General features: G+C 42.7%; 1 protein-coding gene across 19 annotated transcripts in view; it reads right to left on the bottom strand.

Annotated features, from left to right (window-relative positions):
* The window catches only part of LOC140481934 (leucine-rich repeat flightless-interacting protein 2-like), a 140423-nt gene that overhangs the window by 86391 nt on the left and 28744 nt on the right, over positions 1-25288 (bottom strand). For 16 of the 19 annotated variants that reach the window (XM_072578647.1, XM_072578654.1, XM_072578661.1 and 13 more), the window contains exons 3-5: positions 6847-6933; positions 2145-2162; positions 405-452 (exon numbers count right to left, since the gene is read on the bottom strand). In XM_072578647.1, the coding sequence (XP_072434748.1) occupies positions 405-452; positions 2145-2162; positions 6847-6933 (153 nt within the window). The remainder of the gene's footprint in view (positions 1-404; positions 453-2144; positions 2163-6846; positions 6934-25288) is intronic. The other 3 variants (XM_072578655.1, XM_072578662.1, XM_072578665.1) reach the window with 1 other exon arrangement.

Below are 25288 nucleotides of genomic sequence, written 5' to 3'. Positions count from 1 at the left end.
AGCGTGTACACAATAGCATACGGAGTTTTATGGAGGTACAGTGCGTGCACAGAGACACATGGAAGTCTGTACATAAAGGTATACCGTGCACACAGAGGTATAGTGCATACACATTGGTATAGTGCTTGTACAGAGGTACATAGAAGTGCAGTGTTTATTCAATAATAGTGTGTACACAGAGGTATAATGTATCTAGATGTACACAATATTGTTACCTTGCAAATTTGAACATGGTTATAGCTCCTCCCAGGAACAGGAACCTGACATATCCTGATGGGTGGAGCTCATCACATGATGTCAGTTAACCCTTTCAGTTACTGTCTTATACAACAATAACCTCAGAAGATTACTTCTGAATAGGAGGGATGGGAAAGTGAGGATTCTACAAATTGTGCAGACATTACCATCCACTGCTCGATGTCTCCAAATTTTGAATCCAGCCCATAATATTTCTAAGAACAGAAAAAGTAGAGTTTAGGAAAGGGGAGAGAGTGGGGAAGACAAGATTAATTATGAACATGGAGGTGAACTAATTATGTTAAAGGTTGTGCAGCATTTCAGAATCACAAGCAACAGCAAGCAGCCTCATTCAACTTGTATTAATGAGCCATGTGGGAGACATCAAATGCAGGCTTGAATGGACTGCGCTAAATTTTCCTGTGGGTTTGGGACCTTTAGGAAAGGACTAAACAGGAGTCCTCAAGAGCACAATATTTGAGAGGGCAGCCTCCAGATTTTTTTTAACAGGCTGGCAAAACTGAAGACCCATTCAGAGGGCCAGAAACTCTGCAGCCTTAGGAGTAGCACCCCCTTAACACAGCTCCCACCCTAGAGGGAGGTCAGCAAATGTATGGGATTATCATGGTTGTGCCCCACTAGTCAATACTGAAAGGCTTGGTTGAAAACCCCCAAGCTTGGCAGGTTTATGCACTAATGGAGCTATCGAGTGAGCAGCAAGTACCTGGCTTGTCCCTTCGATAACAGAAACATGAGGGAGCTATACTGACACGGGGTCCATCTAACTTCCCACTTCCCTTCCCTTAGACCCAACTCCACAGGCCAAAGGAAATTCAGCACAGAGGAAGGGACATTGGCCCACAGAGACACAGCCCCATGCAGACAGACCCTGACAGGAACATGCGCCAACACAAAGACAGGAGGCCCACCCAGAGACAGACATGACAAAGATGCTCTCCCACAGTCTATCCCCATAGACACTGAAAGAGGCATGCATCAAGAACCACACATAGCGGACTCTCAGGCCTACTCACTCGGAGACATTTCCAAAGACCAACCCAAACAGAGTCATGTCCACAAAGCGACAAAGACAAAACACCCCAGAGACAGACACATATCTTAGAATTATACAAAATCTCAGATTGAAACTGCCAAAGAGACATCTCAGAAGTTTGATCCCTGACCCACATTCAAACATAGACACTTCTACTATTGTCAGCAAAAGCTAGAATGTGCAACTTATCAATAAAACTAGAGGCAGGATGGTCAGCAGTGAAATCAGAAAACATATTTTCACATAAGATGTTGCAGATGTCTGGAACACACAATTTCTCCAATGGCCGAGACTGCTAGGAGTGAACAGAGTTTGAAGATGATCAATAAATTTTTGCTCACTAAGAGAATGAGACAAAGTTTTGGATCAAAGTCAGGCAAATGGTGTTAAGGTACATTGCCAAAATAGGCTGAATGGACTGAATGGCTTTCTCCTGTTCCACTGTTAGTGTACAGACTTAACTGAAACAGTTTTGGCCTGTTGACAAGTTGCAGACCAATGAGGCAGCTGGGCAGAGAGAAGATACCAGGCTGCCAAGATTCTTGCTACTTAGAGTAGTCAGAGACCCCTGTGGACAACAGTCTAACATACTGGCATAGACTGATCTATGTTGGAAACCAGATCACAGTGTCAGTCTGGAGAAGACAAAATCTGGAAAAAATAACTAGGAGAACAAACGAAAACCCGGGTTTGAGCAAACAGTTGGGTAGCTATGGATTTTCAACTTCGCTGCTGACTGGCCATGCCTCCAAACCGACACCATCATGGGGGAAGGTGCAAGTGACATTAGTGCATGCACTAAGCAGTGGTAAGATTAAACCATGAGACAAACATAGCAGCGAGGAAGGCTCACCTTTTGAACCTGGTAAATCTGCCGAGTGGAGGAAATTTGAAGGAAAATAGCAAAAGACAGAAGTTAAATAGATTGAATACGCAGAGAGAGTTGTAGAGTTTCAGTCAGAAAGAACAACTGGTCCCACATGAAGATTGAGATGTTTTATTTTGTATATCCTTCCTAACCACAGGATAAATTGGACCCAGTTTTTGTATTTCGGGACTCTGGCTTGTGACCCACAGGGCCAAGGCCCAGATAGAGACCACGATAGCATACAATCAAAAGCCAAACTCCAAACTGACTGCAAGATCTAAGAGACCCTTTTTGGTCCTGCTCACTTAGATCAAGAGAGCGGAGCTCAGACCTGCCTCTCTTTCGAACACACTCAGGATCTAATTAACCGACAGCCAAAACAACTGGAATGAAACTTAGATCACCATGGCAACAGTCCAGCAGTTTGAAGTGGTGATTCTTGGGCAACTGAGAATAGAGGACAATCAAATATGTAACATTCATTAACTACAAAGTCAATACAGCCAGTTCAGTGGATGTGATCAATGGAACATACGTTGCTCCAGAGTACAGATGGTTCAAAGCTCCTTCAATTCTCTACAAAGCTCAGAAATCACACAAAGGAAGGTGGTAATACAGAAGCCATCTGCAACCTGGAAAGTTCACAGAATACAGTGCAGCCAGCAAGAACAACACTTGTTGAGAATGACATATATGGCAGCGATAGCACACAAGGATGCACTACAGCTGGGCATCAACTGGAATTGCAGCTTGGTAACTAAAGGGAGCACAACTGGCTGTCTACAGTTGTAACCAGTTATAGTTGGATGTCTGTGGGCATTACACCAGGGGTTCTATGGCAGTTAGATTTGCTCATTTACCACTATTAAAAATGGGCTTCTGCTGGTGTAATGGGCAGGCCTCCACCTGGATTACTACCAGTCTTTGTAAAATGTGTGTTTGTCATTGGACATAGCTGGCAATGCTGGTTTTTACTATCTGCCTCTTGTTGTTATGCTGTAGTTACTCTTTCACTTTCTGAATGTTTTACAGTCTGTATGGTGAAGGTCCTTCTACGATGTTGCTCAGCACTTGGCCTTAAAAAGTTATGAATGTGGCCTCAAACTAATTTACATCCTCTTGAGTATTTGAAATTAAAATATGATCTGATCAAAGTGTTTAAAATATTCAAACGAAAAGGATTTCATCAGGTTAATGCAGGGAAACTAAATCCAGGTCATGAGAGCCTTCACTGTAAATAGGACAGTGTGAAATCAGGAGGGAGGTCATCAACACAAAAGAATGGTGCAATTTAGAGCACTTACAAAACGGGTTGTCATGTTGAGGAAATTGGAGCTTTCAAGGATGAAAGTTTTAGCCTTTTGTTAGGTAAGGGCATGAAAGGATATTGAACAAAGGGGTGAGAGAATTGAAGATGTTGCAAAATTAACAATAATCCGATTTGATTCAGTCAACAGATTATTAGGCATAGGAGCAAACGTAGGCCGTTCAGCCCTTGGGAGTGCTTCACCATTCAATAAAGATCATGACAGATTGGAGACTGATCTATTCCCCAAAACACCTGATGACCTTATTGATTAAATGTCTGTCCATCTCAACCTTGAATATACTTAAAAACCCAACCTCACCAGCCCTCTGTGGTAAGGAATTCTGCACAGTACCCCCAGAGGAGAAATTCTGTCCTCAATGGGTGTTGGTCAGTGCATTGAATGTAAGAGTTGGGATATTATATGACAGCTGTACAGGATTGTGGTGAGACCACTTTTGGAATGCCACATTCAATTCTGGTCTCCCTGCTAATAGGGAAGATGCTGTTAAGGATCCAAAAAGGATTTACAAGAATGTTGCTGGGAATGAAAAGTTTGAGCTATGGGGAGAGATTGAATAGGCTGGGTTTTTTTCCCTGCAGTGTCAGAGGCTGAGGAGTGATCTAATAAAGGTTTATAAAATCAAAAGGGGCATAGATACATTAAATAACCAAGGTCTTTTCTCCCCCCCACTGAGTAAGGCAGTCCAGAACTCGAGGACATAGGTTTAAGGTGAGAGGGGAAAGATTTTAAAAGGACCTGAGGGGTAACCTTTTCATGCAGAGGGTGGTGTGTGTGTGGAACGAGCTACCAGAGGAGGTGGTGGATGAAGGTGCAATTACAACATTTGAAAGGCATTAAAAATACATGAATAGGAAGGTTTTGAGGGATACGGGCCAAATGCTGGCAAATGGGACTAGATCAGTTTAGGATATCTGGTTGGTGTAGATAAGTTGGACTAAATGGACTGTTTCTGTGCTGTATGATTCTATGTCTGCTTACTCTCAGATTTTGACTTCTGGTCCTAGACTCCCATAACAGAAAACAATCCCTACCAGTCCCCTAAGAATCTTGTATGTTTCAATAACGTTTCCTCTCATTCCTCTAAACTCCAATTGCTCAACCATTCCTCCAGGATGGACCCTCTATACCCTGAATTGACCTCCTTCGACTGCCTCTAACGCCAGTATATCTTTCCTTAGAAAAGACCAAATTAGCAAATTAGAGCCTTTAATTTGAGCAAGACGTCCCTAATTTTATACTCCATTGCCTACAAAATATGGGTCAACAGTCCATTTGCCTTCCTTATTACCTACTGATATTGGGATTTTGGGATTCTTGCATGAGGACCCCCAAATCCCTCTGCACTAGTTTTCCATTGTTTCTGTTCATTTAATAATATTCAACTGGTAACATTTCCTATACCATGTTATGTCAAGTCTGCAAGCACACTCTCAATGTGGACCGTGTCATCCTCACTACTTACCTCATCACCTATCTTTATGTCTATCCGTAAATGGGTGACAGTACATTCACTTCTATTAATAAAGTCGCCTTATGTGCAGCATCTTATCAAATGCCATTTGGAAGTTCAGACACATCACATCTATTGGTTTTCCTGCTTGTTACCTCCTCAAAAAGTTCTAATAAATTTGTTTGGCGTGCTTTCCCCTGTGTGAAGCCTTATTCTTGATTAGTTTATATAAATGGGCTTGAGGGTCTGAACAGGTTACTTCTATTTCAAATAATCGGAGATGGGGAGTTCTTGGGTGATAATGTAAGAATTTAAAAGGTATGTTAAATTCCCCAGACCTTTTCCCAGGTTGGTGGGACTGTCCTTTGGAGAGAGGTTGGGAAAACTCAAGTATTCTCAAGCTTCAAAGAATGAGAGGTGATCTCACTTAAACCTACAAAAGATGTTGAGTTAGACAGGATTGATGCAGTTGATACACTCCTGGTGAGGAGTCTAGAACCAAAGAACACAATTTAAAATAAGGGAAATGCTATTAAATTGGAGTTGTAGTGGACAGCGAAGAAGATTACCTCGGATTACAACAGGATCTTGATCAGATGGGCCAATGGGCTGAGGAATGGCAGATAGAGTTTAAATAAATGTGAGGTGCTGCATTTTGGGAAAGCAAATCTTAGCAGGACTTGTACACTTAATTGTAAGGTCTTAGGGAATGTTGCTGAACAAAGAGACCTTGGAGTTCAGGTTGACAGCTCCTTGAAAGGAGAGTCACAGGTAGATAGGACAGTGAAGAAGGCATTTGGTATGCTTTCCTTTGTTTGTCAGAGTATTGAGTACAGGACTTGGGAGGTCATGTTGCGGCTATACAGGACATTGCTTAGGCCACTTTAGGAATATTGCATGCAATTCTGGTCTCCTTCCTATCGGAAAGATGTTGTGAAACTTGAAAGGGTTCAAAAAAGATTTACAAAGATATTGCCATGGTTGGAGGATTTGAGCTATAGGGAGAGGTTGAATAGGCTAGGGCTGTTTTCCCTAGAGCGTCGGAGGGTGAGGGGTGACCTTATAGAGCTTTATAAAATCATGAGGGGCATGGATAGGGTAAATAGACAAGGTCTTTTCCCTGGGGTGGGGAGGTCCAGAGCTAGAGGGCATAGGTTTAGGGGGACAAGGGAAGAGACCTAAGGGGCAATCTTTTCACACAGAGGGTGGTACGTGTATGGAATGTGCTGCCAGAGGAAGTGGTGGAGGCTGGTACAATTGTAACATTTAAAAGGCATCTGGATGGGTATATGAATAGGAAGGGTTGGAGAGATATGGGCCAGGTGCTGGCAGGTGGGACTAGATTGGGTTGGGATATCTGGATGAGTTGGACCGAAGGGTCTGTTTCCATGCTGTACATCTCGATGACTCTATTTAGGACTGAGGTAAAGACAGGATTGTAAATCTTTCTTTTGGTGGGTGGGGTGGGGTAGTGCAATGGGACTTCAGCCTTTCAGTATGTTTAAGGCAGAGATTGACAAATTTCTGATTATCAGCAGCATAGAGAGTTATGGGGATAGTTTAGTAAAAGTGTTTGATAAGCTATATTCATATTCAGTGGCAGAACAGGCTGACCACTTATTCCTATGTTGCTAGATCCAGGACGGAATAGTTGATGGTTGGGAAGAAACCTGCAGGTGATGCTGTGACAGAGAATGTCAGTCACTCCTTCCTGAAGCATTGTTAGATGATCTGGTGAATCAATCCAGAGAGTTCAGCCTTCTCAATCTAAAATGAGAAGTCCTCAGCCTTTCTCTCATGACTCAGCTCTGACCAGTACAATCTCAGCAATTGTCAGACAATTACATAGCAGCACTGGGGGAAAAGTACCAAACATTGCCACCATGTGCCCAATTCCCCAACTCACCTCTTTCTGCTGTCTTTCTAGCTCTTTCATTCGGATCTCTCGTGCTTCAGCCCGTGCAGCCCGTTTCGCCGCCAGTCTGGCCTCAGCCTGTCAAGGACAAAGAAAAATCATGAGAAAATCATGACAGCCCTGTCCCTACAAGTACTGTACCCAGTGTTTTATAGTGACAAACCTATAGCCATCAGTACTGTACCATATTATTAAACAGCAATAGACCCGTTCCTAACAACACTGCATCCCAGTGTTATTTAGTGACAAGTCTGTCCTGACCAGTACAGCCACGTTTCTTACATTACAACAGATTTTGCTTGAGTTGAGGCTGTGAAAGGTGCTAAATAAAAGCTAGTTCATTCCTGGTTAACTTACTATTCCTGTTGGACACTCTGCATATCTACTTCTCAACAACCAGGGAGCCTTTTATAAAGAAACACCACTCCATTGGAAAACCCTGGAAAAACCAGTGGGGCATGCCACTGTGAACAACCTTTGGAAAAAATTAGATATATTGGACAATAACTTATGGAGGTTATGGGGATCAGGACTGCAGGCGAGACAGCCAAAGAGAACGCCATCACTTTGCAAGAAAGGACACTTCATCTTGTACCATTCAATAGACCAAAAAGGAATGTTAGCCTTGGATTAAGGAACCCAGTGACTGAAGTTCTATCCACTGGGTCCATACCCTTGTGTTATATGGTAATACATATATTCCAACAAGTACTGTATTTGTGTTATATAGTGAGAGGCCTGTTCCACTAGAAATGTAACCCTGTATTATACAGTGACAGACCTGTCTCCAACAGTATCGTACCCAGATTATACAAAGATAGACCTATCCCCACCAGTACTGCACCTGTGTTTTACAATAACAGACGTGTCCCCAACAATACTGTATCCCAGTGTTCTACAGTAACAGATCGGTCTGCACCAGTAGAGATCCCCAATGTTATAGTGACTGATCTGTTTCCACCAGCCATGCTTCTTACAACAGATTTTGCATGTGTTGAGGTTGTGAAAGGTGCTATATAAATGATAGTTCGTTCCTGCCTAACTTTTCATTCCTGTTGTGCACACTGCATCGCTGCTTCTTAACAGATGTTTGCATATTCACCCGTGTCTGTGTGGGTTTCCTCCGGGTGCTCTGGTTTCCTCCTACAGTCCAAAGATGTGAAGGCTTGGTGGATTGGCCATGCTAAATTGCCCATAGTGTCCAGGGATCTCTGGGTTAGGTGAATTAGCCACGGGATATATGGGGTTACAAGGACAGGGTGAATCTGAGTGGGATGCTTTTTGCAGGGTCTGTGTGGACTTGATGGGCCAAATGGCCTACTTCCATGCTGTAGGAATTCTGTGATTCTAACGGGGGAGCCCACTGCGTAGACTCTTGGAGAGTAAAACAAGATTCTAGTGCTGGGCCATAGCCATTTGCAACAATAACTAATTGGAAGCATTGTCAGTTTTGATATCAGCTGTCGACTTAGTCATCAATAACATCTCATCACCGTATAAATGCAACTGCTGTTTATGATGACCAAGTGACTTAGGGTCATACAGCATGGAAACAGACCCTTCGGTCCAACTTGTCTGGCCGACTAGACATCCTATTCTGACCTAGCATATTGCCCCCATCCCTCTAAACCCTTCCTATTCATATACCCATCCAGATGCCTTTTAAATGTCGCAATTGTACCTCACCCCACCATTTCCTCTGGCAGCTCTTACCATATGCGCATCAACCTCTGTGTGAAAAGGCTATCCCCTTGGGCACTTTTTAAATATTTCCCCTCTCACCTTAAACCTATTCTCTCTAGCTTTAGACTCCCCCATCCTAGAAAAAGACATTGGTTATTCACCATACCCATGCCTCTCATGATTTTATACAACTCTATCAGGTCATTCACAGAGTAACTGAAGAATACTACTCATATTTTGGCTGTTGTGTCCTCTCTTATTCCCCATCTCGAATCCATCTCAATTGAATGCTGAAGTCTACAAAGCTCTCCGGACTACTGATACAAGACAAATGAGATCCAGGTTGAAATATAGCTCAACAAATTAAATTAAGAACAACATTAAAATACAAGGAGCAGGATTATCACTGAAACACAATGCTGCAGATTTGGGTGCTGAAGTTCAGAATAAAATTATGACAAAATCTACTCGTGTCAATATAATTCAAAATTTCATTTCTTGTCCAAGGCATGGGAAAATACAAAAAAACCCTTACTTTCCATTCACTAGGAGCTGCTTTGACCTTGTCCTGTGGCCCAGATAAGTCACTTTTGTTTTGGCAAATTCATTTTTAGCCCTATTTAAAATCAGATTGGCTTTCTGCAGTCAGTCAAGCAGCTCTGTCAAGTGATGTAGATGTTCTTCCCAGATTTGGCTAAAAACAACCAAATTGTCACTATAAATCACACAATAACAGTCCTTCAAATGATTTTATTGGTTATTGTTAATAGCTGTGGAAGTAAGAGGCCGATTCTTGCTTTTCTACTCTCTGTCTCTACTTACAATGCCAAGTGTTTTATGCCTTTTTAACAGCTGTCTCAACATGTCCACCCTCACAAAGGCATTTGGGGATGAGCAACCAGTGCTGACCTAGCCAGTGATACCCACATCCTGTGAAAAAAATTCCAAAAATTCCAACATTACCTTGAACATTTTGTAGCCCAGCTCTCTCTATTCCTGAAACCCTGTCAATTTGTGATATTTAACATATGTCACTTCTTCTCATTCCTTCTTGGTAATTACTTCACACTACTGTGTTAAATTTAATCTGCCACATGTCCACCTATTTCACCTGTCTTGCTGGTGTGTGTTCACCGTGATTCCAAGTTTCATAGCATCTGCACATCAAAGGATTCTGCCCATACACGCCAGGATAATGTTTATTAATGAGATAAATAGTCCTGACCCCAACTAAATGAGAGAACACCACTGGTTTCTCCTCACCAACCATTGCAACAGCAAGTCACCACCATGCTCTGCTTTCAATCCATTTTCCACACTACCACTGTAATTCCATGGACTTCAGTATTGTTCACAAGTTAATAATGTGAAACTTTGTTAAAATTTCTTTTGAAAACACTTACATTCACATTGACTGCGATCAAGTTAGTCAATGACAAAACAAATCCGTGCTTTCATTTCTCAATCCATGATTCTTCAAACACTAATTAATTTTGCCTTGGGATTATTGCGTGTAAGCAATGCCCTTTTACTGATGTTGGGCTGTTTGGCATATTGTTGTCTATCCCTGTTTATGAGCAAACTGCATGCATCTCCTGCATGACTGGCTCACTTTCCTATTTCAAGTGCTGCCAGCTTTTTAAGTAAATTTATTTATTTTTATCCAAACAAATATTCCTACCTCCTCCTTTACTGTCAAACCAGTTTGTTGCATACAACACAGGGGCTGAGAAAGTGTGGCATGGGAACAAATCATATGGGCAACTGTCCCTTGACTCAATCATATTAAGTAAATTTCCTTCTCTGAAGGATATTAATAAACAAGATAAGTTTTTACAATCCAGTAGTTTCATGGTCAACGTTACTGAGACTAAACCGATTTATCAATTAATCCAATTTAAATTCAACCCAACTGATCAGATGTGATTTGAACATGCCTGTTTCAGACATACAAGGCACCATAATCCCAGAGGACCATAATGCTGTACTCTCATTACAGTGAGAGAGAGAGAGAGAAAAAGAGAGACAAAGTGTGTGTGTGTGTGTGTGTGTGTGTGTGTGTGTGCGTGCGCGCTTGTGTGTGTGTGTGAGAGAGAGAGAGAGAAAATGAGTGAGAGTGAGTTGACTAGTGGTGAGTTTAACTTGAACGTCTTCACGTCTCAGGTGAAGGGCAAGGTCAAGAAGGCAGGATTCATATTGACTTCAACCAGTATGGGAATTGAACCCTTGCACTTATCAACACTCTGCCAATTGAGAGCATAGCCATTACACTACCTTTCCCAACCAGTCACCTTCTTGTTCATTGTCTAAATCCTTTTGAACCTCTTTGTGTGCGCCCTCACACAGCTAAGTTTCTCATGGAGTGCTGTATTATCAACAAACTTGCATTTGAGCCTTTCATCTAAATTGTTAATGTAGTCCACAAATGTCTAAAGGCTCAGCACCCATCCTTGCAATACTCGACTAGTAACAGTTTGGCCATTTGAAGGTGATCCATTTATTCCTGCACTGTAATCAGATCTTTTGCCAATCATTTATCATGCCCCTAACTCTAGGAGCCCCTGTCATGTGCAAGAAATATTTTATGGCAACTTTATCAGGCGCCTTTTGAAAATCCATTTACACATCGACTGACTCCCATTTACTTACCTTATTGGTTACACTTTCAAGAGCCGTAATAGATTTGACAAACATGATTTCCTTTTCAAAAACCATGTTGACTGTACGCCTAGTTATAATATGATTTTCCAAATACTCTGTAACCTTTTTCTTCATAATGGTTTCCAGATTTACAATCACTGATCCCCAAAGGATCCCTTATTATATTATTCCTAATTAGCCTTGTTTCATTACACAAGGCAGCATCTAAAATAGCCTGATCCCTGGTGTGTTCCACAACAATGTAGAAAATGGTATCAAATGTACTGCATGAACTTTGTTTCTGAACTATGTTACCCAATTTCATCTGTGAAGTCTATCTGAATATTCAAGTCATCTATGATTACTGCATTATTCTTGTTCCAGAATTTGCTTGAGTAATACCTTGTCCAATATGAGCCTTCTACTCATTGATAAACCCTTCAATGTTTTCTGCCTCATTAACTCCATCCATGCTGATAGCTTTCCTAGTCCTCTCCACCTCTGCCCTTTGCTACTGTTTATTATCTTATATTCAAAACCACCAGCTTAAACAATCATTCTGCATTGAATTAGAGAGTATATATGGTTGCCAAATTTGATGTTGACACAAAGATAGGTGAGGAGATAAGTTGTGGAGAGTACAAAAAGATACAGATAAAGTGAGTGAATGAAGATATGGCAAATGGAATATAATGTGGGAAAATATGCAATTGTCCATTTTGGCAGGAAGAGTAAAAATAAGCTTATTATCTAAATAGTGAGTGATTCCACAGATCTGAGATGGAGAGAGACTAGGTGTGCTCATGCATGAATTGCAAAAGGCTGGTATGCGGGTGCAACAAGTAGTCAAGAAAACGAATAGAATGTCATCACTTACCACACGGGAACTGAATACAAAAAATTAGTTACACTTCAGTTATACACAGTATAACTGAAATATTGAGATATTTCTCAATAACTGCAATATTGAGATCACTGGAGCCCTGTGTGCAGTATTGATTGCCTTATTTAAGGGAGGATGTAAATGAATCAGACAGTTTACAAGACTAACACCTGGATTAGAGAGACGGGTGGTACCTTATAAGGAAAGGTTTAACAGGCTAGGCCTATATCTGTTGGAGTTTAAAAGAGTAAGAGCTGACTTTGTTGAAACATACACAATCCTCAGGAGTCTTGACACGATAAATTTGGAGTGGATGTGGAGATGAAAATGTTAAGAGACCATGGTAAGATGGGCAAAATAGCAGAGCATTTAGGAATACATAATCTGATCAAGCAGAATGAGCATGGCTTCATGAAGAGGAAATCATGCCTGGCAGATTTACTGGAATTCTTTGAGGAGGTAACAAGCAGAGGAGATAAAGAGGAACCAAAGGATTTTGGATTTTCTTTTTGAAAAGTGTTCAATAAAGTGCTACACTTATGGCAACTTAAAAATAGCCCATGTGTTGGAGATAGATTTAAAGGGATAAAGGATTGGTCATTTGATAGACGAGAGAGAGAATTATGATAAAGGGAGCTTTTTCAGAATGGCAACATGTAACTAGTGGAGTACCCCAAATATCAGTACTGGGTCACATTTATTTACAATATTTATTAATGACTTGGCTGACTGAAATAATTGTACTACTGCCAAGTATATGGATAACACAAAAAATTGGTTGGAAGGCAAAAAGTGAGGTGGCACAAAGAATCTATAGAGCGATAAAGACAGGTTAAGTGAGTGGGCAACAACTTGGCAGATGGAATATAACTTGAGGATATGCACTTTGGCTGGAAGATTAGAGGAGCTGAGATTTATTTAAAATGGAGATAGACTACAGAAAGCCACAGCACAAAGGGATTTGGAGAGCCTCTTACATGATCCATGAAAAGCATCATCCCCTTCATTCAAGCTCAGCAAATAACAAGGCAAGTTCAGTAGGGAAATCTTGCTAAGAGTATACAAAGCACTATTCAGACTATGTCTGAAATACTGTGAATAGTTTTGGTACTCTTATCAATGAAAAGATGTACTAGCATTGGGTGCAGTCCACAGAGGCCCAATAAGTTGATCTCCGATATGGAGAGGTTTCTTATGAGGAGTAAAATTGGCCTGTAGTCATTGGAGTTTAGAAGAATGAGACGAGACAATATTGAAAGTTATAAAATTATTCAGGGCCTTGACATGGAACATGTTGCGTTAATTTAGGACCAGAGGATATAATCTCACAATAAAAAGTCACACCTTTAAGAAAGAATATGAGGAGGAATTTATTCTCTCGGAGGGTAGTGATTCTGTGGAATTCTTTACCACCTTGGTCTATAGACACTGGCAGAGAAAGATAGATTTTTAATCAATAAGGGGATCTAAGGTTGAGGAAAATGCCAGAATGTGGGGTTGATAATCAGATCTCCTACGATCTCATTGAATTAGATTAGATTAGATTACTTACAGTGTGGAAACAGGCCCTTCGGCCCAACAAGTCCACACCGCCCCGCCGAAGCGTAACCCACCCATACCCCTACATCTACCCCTTACCTAACACTACGGGCAATTTAGCATGGCCAATTCACCTGACCTGCACATCTTTGGACTGTGGGAGGAAACCGGAGCACCCGGAGGAAACCCACGCAGACACGGGGAGAACGTGCAAACTCCACACAGTCAGTCGCCTGAGGCGGGAATTGAACCCGGGTCTCTGGCGCTGTGAGGCAGCAGTGCTAACCACTGCGCCACCGTGCCGCCCAAATTGCAAACAGACTCAATCGGTAGGATGTTCATCTTGTGAGAGAACCAGAGGTTACTGTTTAATAATCAGTGGCAACCCATTTAAAACAGAGAGGAGGCTAAATGTTTTTTTTCCCCCTTGAAGTGTTGTCAGTTTTGGAGCTTTCTTCGTGAAAAGGTGATCGATGCAGAGTCCTTGAACATTTTAAGACAGAGATAAATAGATTCTTGTTGAGCAAGCAATGAAAGGTTATCAGTGGTAGGTGGGATCAGATCAAACATAACTGAATAACAGAGCAGACTCAAGAGGCTGAAATGGCCTGCTCTTGTGCCTGTTATAGGTTCCTATGGATGTAGCACGTGGTAAGTCACTAGCCAAGAGAAGGCCTGGGTCAGGTCAGGGAGAAAGGATAGCTAAGGTTCCAGCTGCCAGGAGGGCAAGATTAAAGACAAATTCCACTGTGGAGAATGCAGATGAAGACTTCACTGTGGCAAACTGTAATGAAAATGCTGTTGAGGAGATGGGCAGGCCACCTTCAGTTGGTAGCTGGGAAATATGTTGGGCTCCATCCTGGAACAGGAGCTTCCTCCAGAGCTTGGAGCCTATCCTTTCCACCAAGGAAGTGGTGCGAATCGCCATGGCAACAATGCCAGGCCAATCCATGATGAAGGATTAGGGCCCAGGTGCAAAAGTGTAATTAGATTACTTACAGTGTGGAAACAGGCCCTTTGGCCCAACAAGTCCACACCAACCCTCCGAAGAGCATCCTACCCAGACCCATTCCTCAACATTTACCCCTTCACCTAACACTATGGGCAACTTAGCATGGCTAATTCACCTAACCTGCACATTTTTGGACTGTGGGAGGAAACTGGAGCAATGGAAGGAAACCCACACAGACACAGGGAGAATGTGAAAATTCCACACAGACAGTTGCCTAAGGTGGGAATTGAACCCAGGTCTCTGGAGCTGTGAGGCAGCAGTGTTAATCACTGTGCCACCGTGCCGCCCATCACAGGCAAACTGTAAGTTCATTGGTTGATAATGTTGTGGTAGTGTTGAGGAAGTGGGGAGGCTGCAGAAGGACTTGCACAGGATAGGAGAATGGTAGAATATAATGTGGAAAAATGAGAGGTTATGCACTTTCATAGGAAGAATAGAGGTGTAGACTATCTTATAATAGGCTTTGGAAATCTGAAGTACTAAGAGATTTAGGAGTACAAGTTTAGGATTCTCTGAAAGTTAACATGCAGGTTGAGGCAGTTAAGAAGGTAAACACAGTGTTTGCATTCATTAAAGAGGGCAAGAATACAGGAGCAGAGATGTAGTGCTAAGGCTCACAAACACTTCATAAGACTCTGATTAGAATCCATTTGGAATACTGTCAGCAGTTTTGGGCTCCATATCTAAGGAAAGATATGCAGTGGATAGGGTACAGAGGAGGTTTAGAAGTATGATCCCAGGGATGAAAGGTTTGTCACATGTGGAGTGGTCGATACTCAATAGAGTTTAGAAAAATGAGGGTTGATCTCATTGCAACTTACGGATACTGAGATTCCTGGATAAAGCAGATGCAGAGAAGATGTTTCCACTTGTTGGAGAGACTAGAATCAGAGGGCACAGCCTCAGTGAAGAGACTTTAGAACTGAGATAAGGGGAAGCTTTTCATCCGAAGTGTGGTGAATCTGGGCACTCATTGCCGCAGAGGGCTGTGGAGGCCAAGTCATTGAGTGTCTTTAAGACTGGGCCAGATAGATCCTTGATTAGCAAGTGGATCAAAGGTTACAGGGAGAAGGCAGAAGAATGGGATTGAGAAACATATCAGCCATGATCAAATGGTGGAGTAGAGGCAATGGGCCGAATGCCTCATTGTAATGAATCAGTGCACGGTGAGAGTAGTAGTCTTGGTGGTTGCTGCATCATTCCCCCTTAACATGTAAAGACAGGTGTATGCACCCTGCACCATCAGTAATTCTAGTCCGCCTTAGGATGGCTCAGTGGTTAGAACTGCTGCCTTGCAGCACCAGGGACCTGGGCTCGATTCCACCCTCAGGTGGTTGTCTGTGTGGTGTTTGGACATTTTCCCTGGGTCAGTGTGGATTTCTGCCAGGTGCTCTGATTTCCTCCCAAAGTCCAAAGAGGTGTAAGTTAAGTAAACTGGCCATGCTAAATTACCCTGTAGTGTTCAGCAGCGTGTAGGTTAAGGTTCATTAGCCATTGGAAATACAGGGTTACGGGATAAGATATGGGAATGGGTGGGGTACTCTTCAGAGGGACTTGGGCTGAATGGGCTGTTTCCACACTGTTGGGATTCTGTTTTAGTCAGACTTTTCATCTTGCTATCCCCCTCCTCAGGGAGTGGAGGATGGAGACCCCCATCTTTTCCTCAAGTGTAGCATCTGTGTGGTCTCCTTGCTGAAACTAACATAAGCAAATCCCACTGAACTCACCTGCTGTTACTGGCATAGAATCTTAGGCTAGTGGTGACATTCACAGCCTGTCAAGGTCAACCTCATGACATTTTGCAGTTCAGGTCAAAATGAGAGAGGAGATACAATTTCCTCACCATTCACCAAGTCTAAACAACAGCCTCTTCTATTAGGTATCACTAACTTACCCTCTAATTCTTTGAGGATGTATGAGGGCAATTCCTTCGCAGTGCATGGGCCCTCTGAATGTTTTTGTGGTGCATGGTAAAGGACCCAAGTTGTGCTCAGCTTGCAAGGGGAATTTTCAGGTCAGCAGTCATGCTACTTAAGAGGATGGGTGGGTGGGTGGTTGGGGGGTGGTGGGGCGGGGGAAGGAGAAAGCGCTGGTGGTGGTTGGAGGTGACTGCTTTTGACATCAAAGTGTACAGATAACTGCACCCCTTTTCCAAAGCAAATATAGCTATATTCCAGGTCACTGACTGAGCAGACATTTCTCCAGTCACAGACATATACTAGTTAATGTGGATCTCCCACAAGCTGACAAGTGACAAGTAACATTGCGCCACACAAATGCCAGGCAATGACCATCACCAATAAGAGACACAGTCTAACCACCATGCCTTGACATTCAATGGTGTCACCATTACTGAATCCCCCATTATCAACAACTTGGGCTTATCACCAGAAATTCAACTGGACTTACCACATAAACACAATGTCTATAAGAGTAGGTCATGGGCTAGGATTCCTGCATTTAGTAATACACCTCCTGACCCCCCCCAAAACCTGTCCACCACCTACAAGGCACAAGTCAGGAGTGTGATGGAACAGTCCCTCTTCATCTGGATGAGTGCAGCTCCAACAACACTCAAGAAGCTTGACACCACACGGGATGAAGCAGGCCGCTGGATTGACACTACATCCACAAGTATCCACTTCTTCTACCACTGGCATTCAGTTGCAGCAGTGTGTACTGTCTACACGATGCACTGCAGATTTTCACCAAAGATCCTCAGACAACACCTTCCAAACCCATGACCACTTCCATTTAGAAGGATAAGGACAGCAGATATATGTGAACACCACCACCAAGTTCTCCTCCAAGCTATTCACTATCTTGACTTGGAAATATATCACCGTTCCTTCACTGTCGCTGGGTAAAAATCCTGGAATTCCCTCCCTAATGGCATTGTAGGTCAACCCACAGCAAGAGGACTGCAGCAGTTCAAGAAGGCAGCTCATCACTACCTTCTCAAGGGCGACCAGGGACAGGCAATAAATGCTGACCAGCCAAGCAATGCCCACATCCCACAAATGAATTTTTAAAAAGCTGCAGTTAATGACATTCTATCTGCCCCACGATCCTCTTCTCACCACATTTTATATGTTTTATTAACTTCAAGCTCTAATCCATCCTTTTTTTAAGTTTTATTCATTTTAAATTTTTAGTTTTATCTAGATCATGATATTTACTTAATAATGGATATTACAGTGTCTATTGTCTATCAGTAAACATTCAAACTTGTACAGTGATATGTATAATATGTCACATGTCAGTTCCTGATTTGATAGGAATCTTGTAAAATGGTTTGATTATACAGTTTTCCTGTTTCCTGGTGCTTTTAGTTGTATTAGCTAGAACCCTCGGCAATTATCTGTTTCTTGTTGATTTGCTGATTTTGAAATTTCCCATATATTCTATTGATTTGGAAAGGTCACAGAATGGAAAAAGGTCACAATCAAATCTTTTCTCATCTCTTCGTGCTGCCTTTTTTTTCTGCGATGCTATTTTGTTATATGGTTCTAGTCCGGTTCGCTCCCAGAAGGTGGTGGAAGTGTCAGTGGTGACTGCAAATGGTGCACAGGTCAATTATAGGATGTTCTGGTATATTGCAACAGTTACGTTCCTCTGCAATCTCGCGCTACAGAAAATCACACTGTAGATGATCACTATACCCGTTCAGTAGAAACTTCACGTTATCTAAACAACGACCACAATTTGTCAATCGCATTATAGCCAATTCATGTTGAAGAAAAGTGCATTATACCAGAATGACCTGTATTATCATCATAGCTGAGATTATCTAACAAGGGTAAGTCAAGTTCAGGCATGACACCTTTTGAAAGGCTCACTACCAAAACGAGCAGTGTCTCATTCAACTGGTACAACACAGAGGGAAGGAGGAGAGGGATGGAGGGAACAAGCAAAAGGGAGGAAGGAGGTGGAGAAGAGAATGGCTTGGTGGCTCAGTGGTTAGCATTGCTACCTCACAGCACCAGGGACCCAAGTTCGATTCCACCCTCGGGCGACTGTCTGTGTGAAGTCTGCATGTTCCTGTACTTGCTTAGGTTTCCTGCAGATGCTCAGGTTTCCTGCCACAGTCCAAAGTTGGACAGATTAGATAGTTTTGCCATGCTAATTTGCCCATAGTGCCCAGGGATGAGCAAATTAGGTGGATTAGCCACAGGAAATGCGGGATTACAGGGATAAGGTGGGTCTGGGTGAGATGCTCTTCAGAGGGCCAAATGGCCTACTTCCATGCTGTAGGGATTCAGTGATCCTACGAGAGGAGACTTGTGGTACAGAAGGGAGAGAGGCAGGAACATACGGATGGGAAGGAGAGAAGAGAAGAATGGAGGAATAAGGTGGAATGAAAGAAGAGGAAGGATGAACATGAGAGGGAGAAGGGAAGGAGATAGGGAGTCAATGGAAAACGCACCAGATTGGACTGTCCTGTGGGCTAAAATTAGAAATTGCTTTTTTGAAGCTGGGATGTTTTGCCTTCATATAGCTCACCCAGTCATGCCTCACATACTTCTCTACGCAGACTAAAGAGACTGCAACCTTGAAACAGGTGAATCCTATACGGGGACAAAGTGTCAGCGTATAAACACCTCAACCCTCAGCTCAATTCTCACACCGACTGTCCTTCAACTAACTCCTGGCAGCAACAACCCCTGTGTGCACTTAAGGCTTTGATGTTCTCTACAAGTTACACTGGCTTAGCAATACCAGTGAGAGGCAATTTAACTGCACAAACTCAACCGTTCAATCCACAGTCAATCAAACACTGTCATAAAAGCAGTTGCAAGCTGGTACAGAGCACTGAAGATATTACCTGTTTTTTGAGTAACTGGGCGAATTGAAAGGAACCAGAAATGAGAGATTTTTAGACAGACAATCTCTCAGTCCCGTCATCACACAGCTCAGTGAAACTGAAAGTAAACTCCACATCTACACCTCAATCCAAGAGGGCCCTGCCCACACCCATCCGTGTGTCACAGGTGATTGGCTTTTACCATGTCCATCACTGAACTTGCCTTTGGGTTGTCAGCTTTAAAAAGGTAAAAGAGGCACAAACTTAATAGTGCTACAGTGATGACATCCAGTAATCCAAAGGACCAAGCTTATGCTCTGGGGAAATGGGTTCAGTTCTCATTGCAGGAGTTGATTGAATTTAAATTCAGTTTCTTCATTTTTGGAATCAAAAGCTACTCTCACCTATGGGGACCATGAAACCATTGTCAATTGTTGAAAAACCTATCTGGTTCATTAATAAGGAAGAAAATCTGACATCCTTACTTAGTCTGGACTGCATGTGATTCCAGATCCACATCAATGTGGTTAACTCTCAATGACCTGTGAACCCACCCATTTGTTAAAACCACTACAAAGTCAAACACAAAAGATTTAAACCATATGCACCTTCTGGCACCAGAGGGAATGGAAGTAACATTGCAGGTTTGACAGAGCTACATTTGGCAGACCTCTTTAGGAACATCCCTGTTTGGGAATACCACCAAGTTCAATGTCCCTTCCAAGCTACTCACTGTTCTGATTCTGAAATATATTGTTGTTCTTTCAATGTCATGGTCAAATCCTGAAACACCTTTCCTAATAGCACTGTCGATCTACCTGCGCCACATGGCCTGCAGTGATTCAAGAGTCAGTTCACTACCACCTTCCCCAGGGAAATTGTGGATAGACAATAAATACTGTCTCAACCAGCAAAGCCCACATCCATGAATATAAAAAATATACTTTTGTAATTCACCTGTCCTGAACCCACACATTTCCATTGAAATACAGTAAGAAAATACACAGACCCAAGGACCAGGTATAAAAAGTAATCCATCTCCAATGGTGCCAGGTGTTCCTTTAAAGAAACTGTCACCTCATTATGTGCATTGGGATGTCTACTTGGTTAAATGAGCGACAGAAATACATGGTGTTGTTTTGCGTGTAACAAACAACAGTGCTGTAATGCCACAACAATACACTGTGCACCAAGACAGCATCTGTTCAGATGAAGCAGCATTGTCCTTAAGGAACCCTTCAGGAGTGCTTGTGAAACAGACAACTCACGACCCTCGCATTATAATACACTCTAAGTCTCACAACCATTACAACCAGGAGCAGGATTTGTGTGACAGACATGTTGGGCAGGAGGTAACCAGGACTGTCCTCTGCAAACACTCCTCAGGCTGAGGTGGAGCTTGTGATATTGTATTCAGATCATTCATCACACCATGCTGGATAGAGGCAACTGCTTCCCCTACAAACCACACCCACTCTCAGGGACCTTTTAAAATTGACATCTGCTTTCTGGGGAATCTGTGCAAGTGACACCAATTCCTGGGGACTCCTACAGACTACAGCTGATCCAAGGAACCCTGTAAATTCGACACTTTCCCAGACACCCCACTACAAAGGCAGCTACAACCTGCAAATGCCACCCATTCCTCAGACCCCTTGAAGCACCACACACTTTTAGGTAACTCCCACAAAAACCCTCACCGCATACTCCCAGAGAACATCTGTAAATACCACACACTGCTATGGATACCCGGCAAAGACAAGGCATTTCCAGGGTTCTCAGGGGCACTTGGAAAATCACTACATCTAGGTTAGAAGGATGAAGTCCTTCTTACCCGTAATCTAGACTGATACAAGCAGTCTATCATTGAGAGAGTTCTGTATTGTCAGAGGTTTAGGATAATGATCAAGACTGAAGTGTACAGGAGGACAGGAGTTCAGCATTTGCAGAAGTCACAAAACTCAGCAGTATTGTAACTGGGAGAAGGACAGTGATAAACTTCAAAAGAGCAGACAAACTGGTTGAACAAGCAGACTGATGGCAGATAGTATTTAACACAGAGAAGTGTGAAGTGATTAAGTCTGATCAAAAGAATGAGGAGTGACAACATAAAATAAGGGGTACTAATGGAAAGAGACTGCAGGAGGAGAAAGGTTTGCAGGTGTGTATTGGCACAAATAATTGAGAGTGACTGGACAGGTTGCGAAATCATTTCAAAAAGCATCAGATTCTAGACTATGTGAAACCTGAATAAAACACTGGTTCAACCTTAAGTGGAGAATTACATCCAGTTCTGGATAAAATACTTTAGAAAAGATGTGAATGCATTACAGAGAGCAGAGAAAAGATTTAAAGAATGTTTCCAGTGATGAGAGACTTCAGTTACAGTTATGCATTGGAAAAACTGGAGCTATTCTTCTGAGAAAGAAGTTTGAGAGGAGATGTGATTGAGTTGTTCTGAAGAATCTGGATGGCTAAATAGGGAGAAATTCATCAATTGGGGGAAGGACAACCAGAGTACGCTGTGAGTGTGCTAAGAACCAACAACAACTGGAGGGAAAAGGTTTTTATTCAGTGAGTGGTTAGAATCTGGAATGTACTGCCTAGGAGTGTTACGCGGCTGATTCAACTTTGGCTTTCAAAATGGAACTGGGTAGCTATCTGAAGAGAAAAGAATTGCAAGACCAAGGATACAGGTGGGGCTGGCAGAGATCTTGGAGAGTGAGAACAGACAAGTTGGGCCCAAAGGCCACCTGTGTTGTGATCATTCAACTATTCTATAAGAACTGAAATCAAGGTCCCAGGTGTCCATTCAGGTGTTCATCAAACATCCCATGTCTCTAAAACATGAAGCACAAAAAGGATGTTTGATGACTTTGCTGCGCTTAGACTTATTTTAAGATCACTGATTCTCTGTTTATTCATTCTGCCATCATTTTGAACCGCTCCAACAGTTCGTCCTTTAGTATCCTATATCCTGCAGTACTTGAGCAACAAAAAAAAATGGACATTTCCAAGCCTTTCTTTGAAACTCTCAGCTGTTGCCAAGAGGTTTAAAGAATTTAAGCCCAGTGGTTAGGGTGAGGTCTTCCACAGCCACATAGCCCCATCAATCACACTCCATATGATGGGCTGATAAACAGCAAATCAATTGGGAAAAGGCAGTTAAGTCATACGAAGCGCTGCCCTTACCTCAGCTTATTCCCAAGTTCAAAAAGTCACTCAAGTATTTATAAATGCAAATCTAACCAGAAAAGAGAAACATTATCAATTCAAATTAGTGTGACCCTATACCCAACTGCAAGAACAAATTATAATAAGATAACACTGTCACCTCCACTGACAAGTTGCTTGGCTCCATGATTGGAAGTGGTTTTACATTTCACACTGTCTCTTGCTGAGAATATGAAATGCAATTACTGTCGGGGTCAGTGGGGTGGGTGGGGTTGGGTGGTGCTGAGCTTAGCTAGACTTTCAGGATCAATGACAGTCACTCCAGGCCCATGCCCCTGCTCTATTCCATGCCAAGATCTGGGGAGCAGCTATTAGACACCATTTCCCATGAGCCCACACCCTGTCGAGTATTCCAGTCATTCCCACAGCTATGGGCAAGCCTTCATCTCCTGGACACACAGAGTCTTCTGGGCAAGGTCATGGCAGGACAGGGCTTGGGGAGCTAGAGCGGAGGCTGGGCTTTATTCTGCAATGATGATATATATCTAGTCACAGGCCCTGTATGTACAAGCATGCCTGGATAAGAGAGATGGAGAGAGACAGACAGGAAATTTGAGAACAGCATAATGATGAAATGTTTCGAGACCATGGGCACCACAGGGGCTTGAATGCATCGTCACCCTCAACAATGTTATTTTGATCTAGTAAGTTTTTGTTCTCCTTTATGAGTTTCTGGTGAACATTAGTTTGTGTTTGTTACAGTATCCCATCAGGAATTGTTAATTTTGGTTTAACAGAGTAGAAAAAGACAGAGACCGAGAGCTGAATTTTCACCTCCCATAAGCCAAGAGTATCGAAGGATAATATGGGATGCAATCTGGCTCAGCAGGGGCATGAATAGGAGACGGTTACAGCAAGAGGCCCTGGTGGGGAAACCAAGAGGCACTGGGGAGTAAAGCACAAGTGAGAAAGGAGTGAGCGAGAAGCTAGAACACAGAGAAAGGGAGGGAGAAGCAAGAACAGCGAGAGAGAGGCGAGAATTGAAAGAAAAGCTGAAAGAAAGAGAAAGAGAAGTAAGACACGAGGGAGAAGAGAGAATGTTAAGTGGAGAGAGATGGGGAGAGAGGTTAAGAGAAGACAGGGAAAGTGAGGAAGAGGGAGTGGAAGGAGATGGATAGTCAAAAAGAGGACAGAAAGGAAAGAGTGATTGGTGAAAGGAAGAGTGAAAGTGTAAAAAGAAGAAAGGGGAAGTGAGAGACAGAGAGGCAGAGAAGAATAAAGAGAGGGGGGAGATGAGAATGCAGGAGTGTGTGTGTGAGTGAAAGAGAGAGAGAGAGAGAGAGAGAGAGTCTGTGTGTGTTGGGGGGGGGGGGGGGGGGAGAGAGAGAGAGAAAGACAGACAGAGAGCAAGTTAAAGAAAGAGTGTCAGATCACAAGAATAAAAGAGACAGCAATAGAAGAATATTATCCCGAGTATGTGCAGATAAAAATTAACTTCTGAAATATTTGAGTAAATTTCCATTTACAGAGCAGATGTTATGAGATTAATCTGCAGCCAGATTATCTGCATCTTGGTACATTTCCTGAAAGTTGGGCTCTGTGTTGAGTTTAAGAGTTACACCCCCATGGACAGCAGAGAGAACACAAGGGGGTGCAAAACCATGATTATCCAAAGAAATCCAGTGTGTTCCCCACATGATTTGCAGCCTGGTCAGAAGGAATTTCTTTCTAAATGCGTCACCAGAACAACAGCAATTGGCTTTAGCTGAACTCCTACAGCTCTTCTACAAAGGCAGGAAATAAAAACGGTGGCATCTGTCCAAGCATTAACAGCGAGTGACATTTCCGATTTAACTGCTGCCAATAACATGGAGCAGATCCCAGAAGAAAACGCAAGTCAGAGCTTTCTCCTGGTCAAGGAACAGATTTCCAATCGTGAGCAAGAGGAGGGAGTGTGTCAGGGAAAGTTACAGCATGAGAGAGGCACCGACAAAGAGCTGGAGTGTAAGAGGGACAGTGTGAGGAAAATATGCAAGAGATCAGGGATAGTAAGATAAAGAGAAACAGCAACAGGTAAGGGGAGAAAGCAACGTTAATGGAGAAAAATAAGAACAGGGAGTGTCACAGAGAAAGACAGACAGGAACTTATAAAGAGGAAGAGGGATGTTGGGTGAGAACTACTGACTGCTCAGAGATGAGAGTGGGGGTGTTGAGAGCCAGAGCAAAGGAGTAAAGAGAAAGGGAGGAAATAAAGGCAAGCAGAGTACAATACTTGACAGTGATCCAGTCAGTGTTATCTTTTACACTATCTCACATATCAGAAAGGTCTGTTTTATATTCCATCTTCCTCTGTGCAAATAACAGTCCCTCTAATCGAAAGGCTCACCTGCTCACAAAATTAGAACACAGACCATGGGAAGAGGTTTGGAAATCCAGGGGCAGCTAGACTAGGTGACGGGGTTACCACCTTCAACTGATTAAATCTTCACATCCCCCAATCTTCAGCATTGCAGTACTCAATGATCCAATGCTTTCCCACAGAAATGTGCTGTGGGCTTGATGTTAAACCCCAAATTATCTGAGGGAGTTTCTGCTAAAGTCTGAATGGAGAGGACAAAGAGCACAAAGAGCCCAAACAAAATAAAATAGAAAGGATACAAACCACAGCTTAATCCTGAGCAACAGCACTGAGTATATT

This window comes from Chiloscyllium punctatum, chromosome 10, assembly GCF_047496795.1.
Source record: "Chiloscyllium punctatum isolate Juve2018m chromosome 10, sChiPun1.3, whole genome shotgun sequence".
In the NCBI taxonomy this organism is placed as follows: domain Eukaryota; kingdom Metazoa; phylum Chordata; class Chondrichthyes; order Orectolobiformes; family Hemiscylliidae; genus Chiloscyllium; species Chiloscyllium punctatum.
The sequence above is the reverse complement of the archived record's forward strand: the minus strand, read 5'-3'. Positions and strand labels throughout refer to the sequence as shown.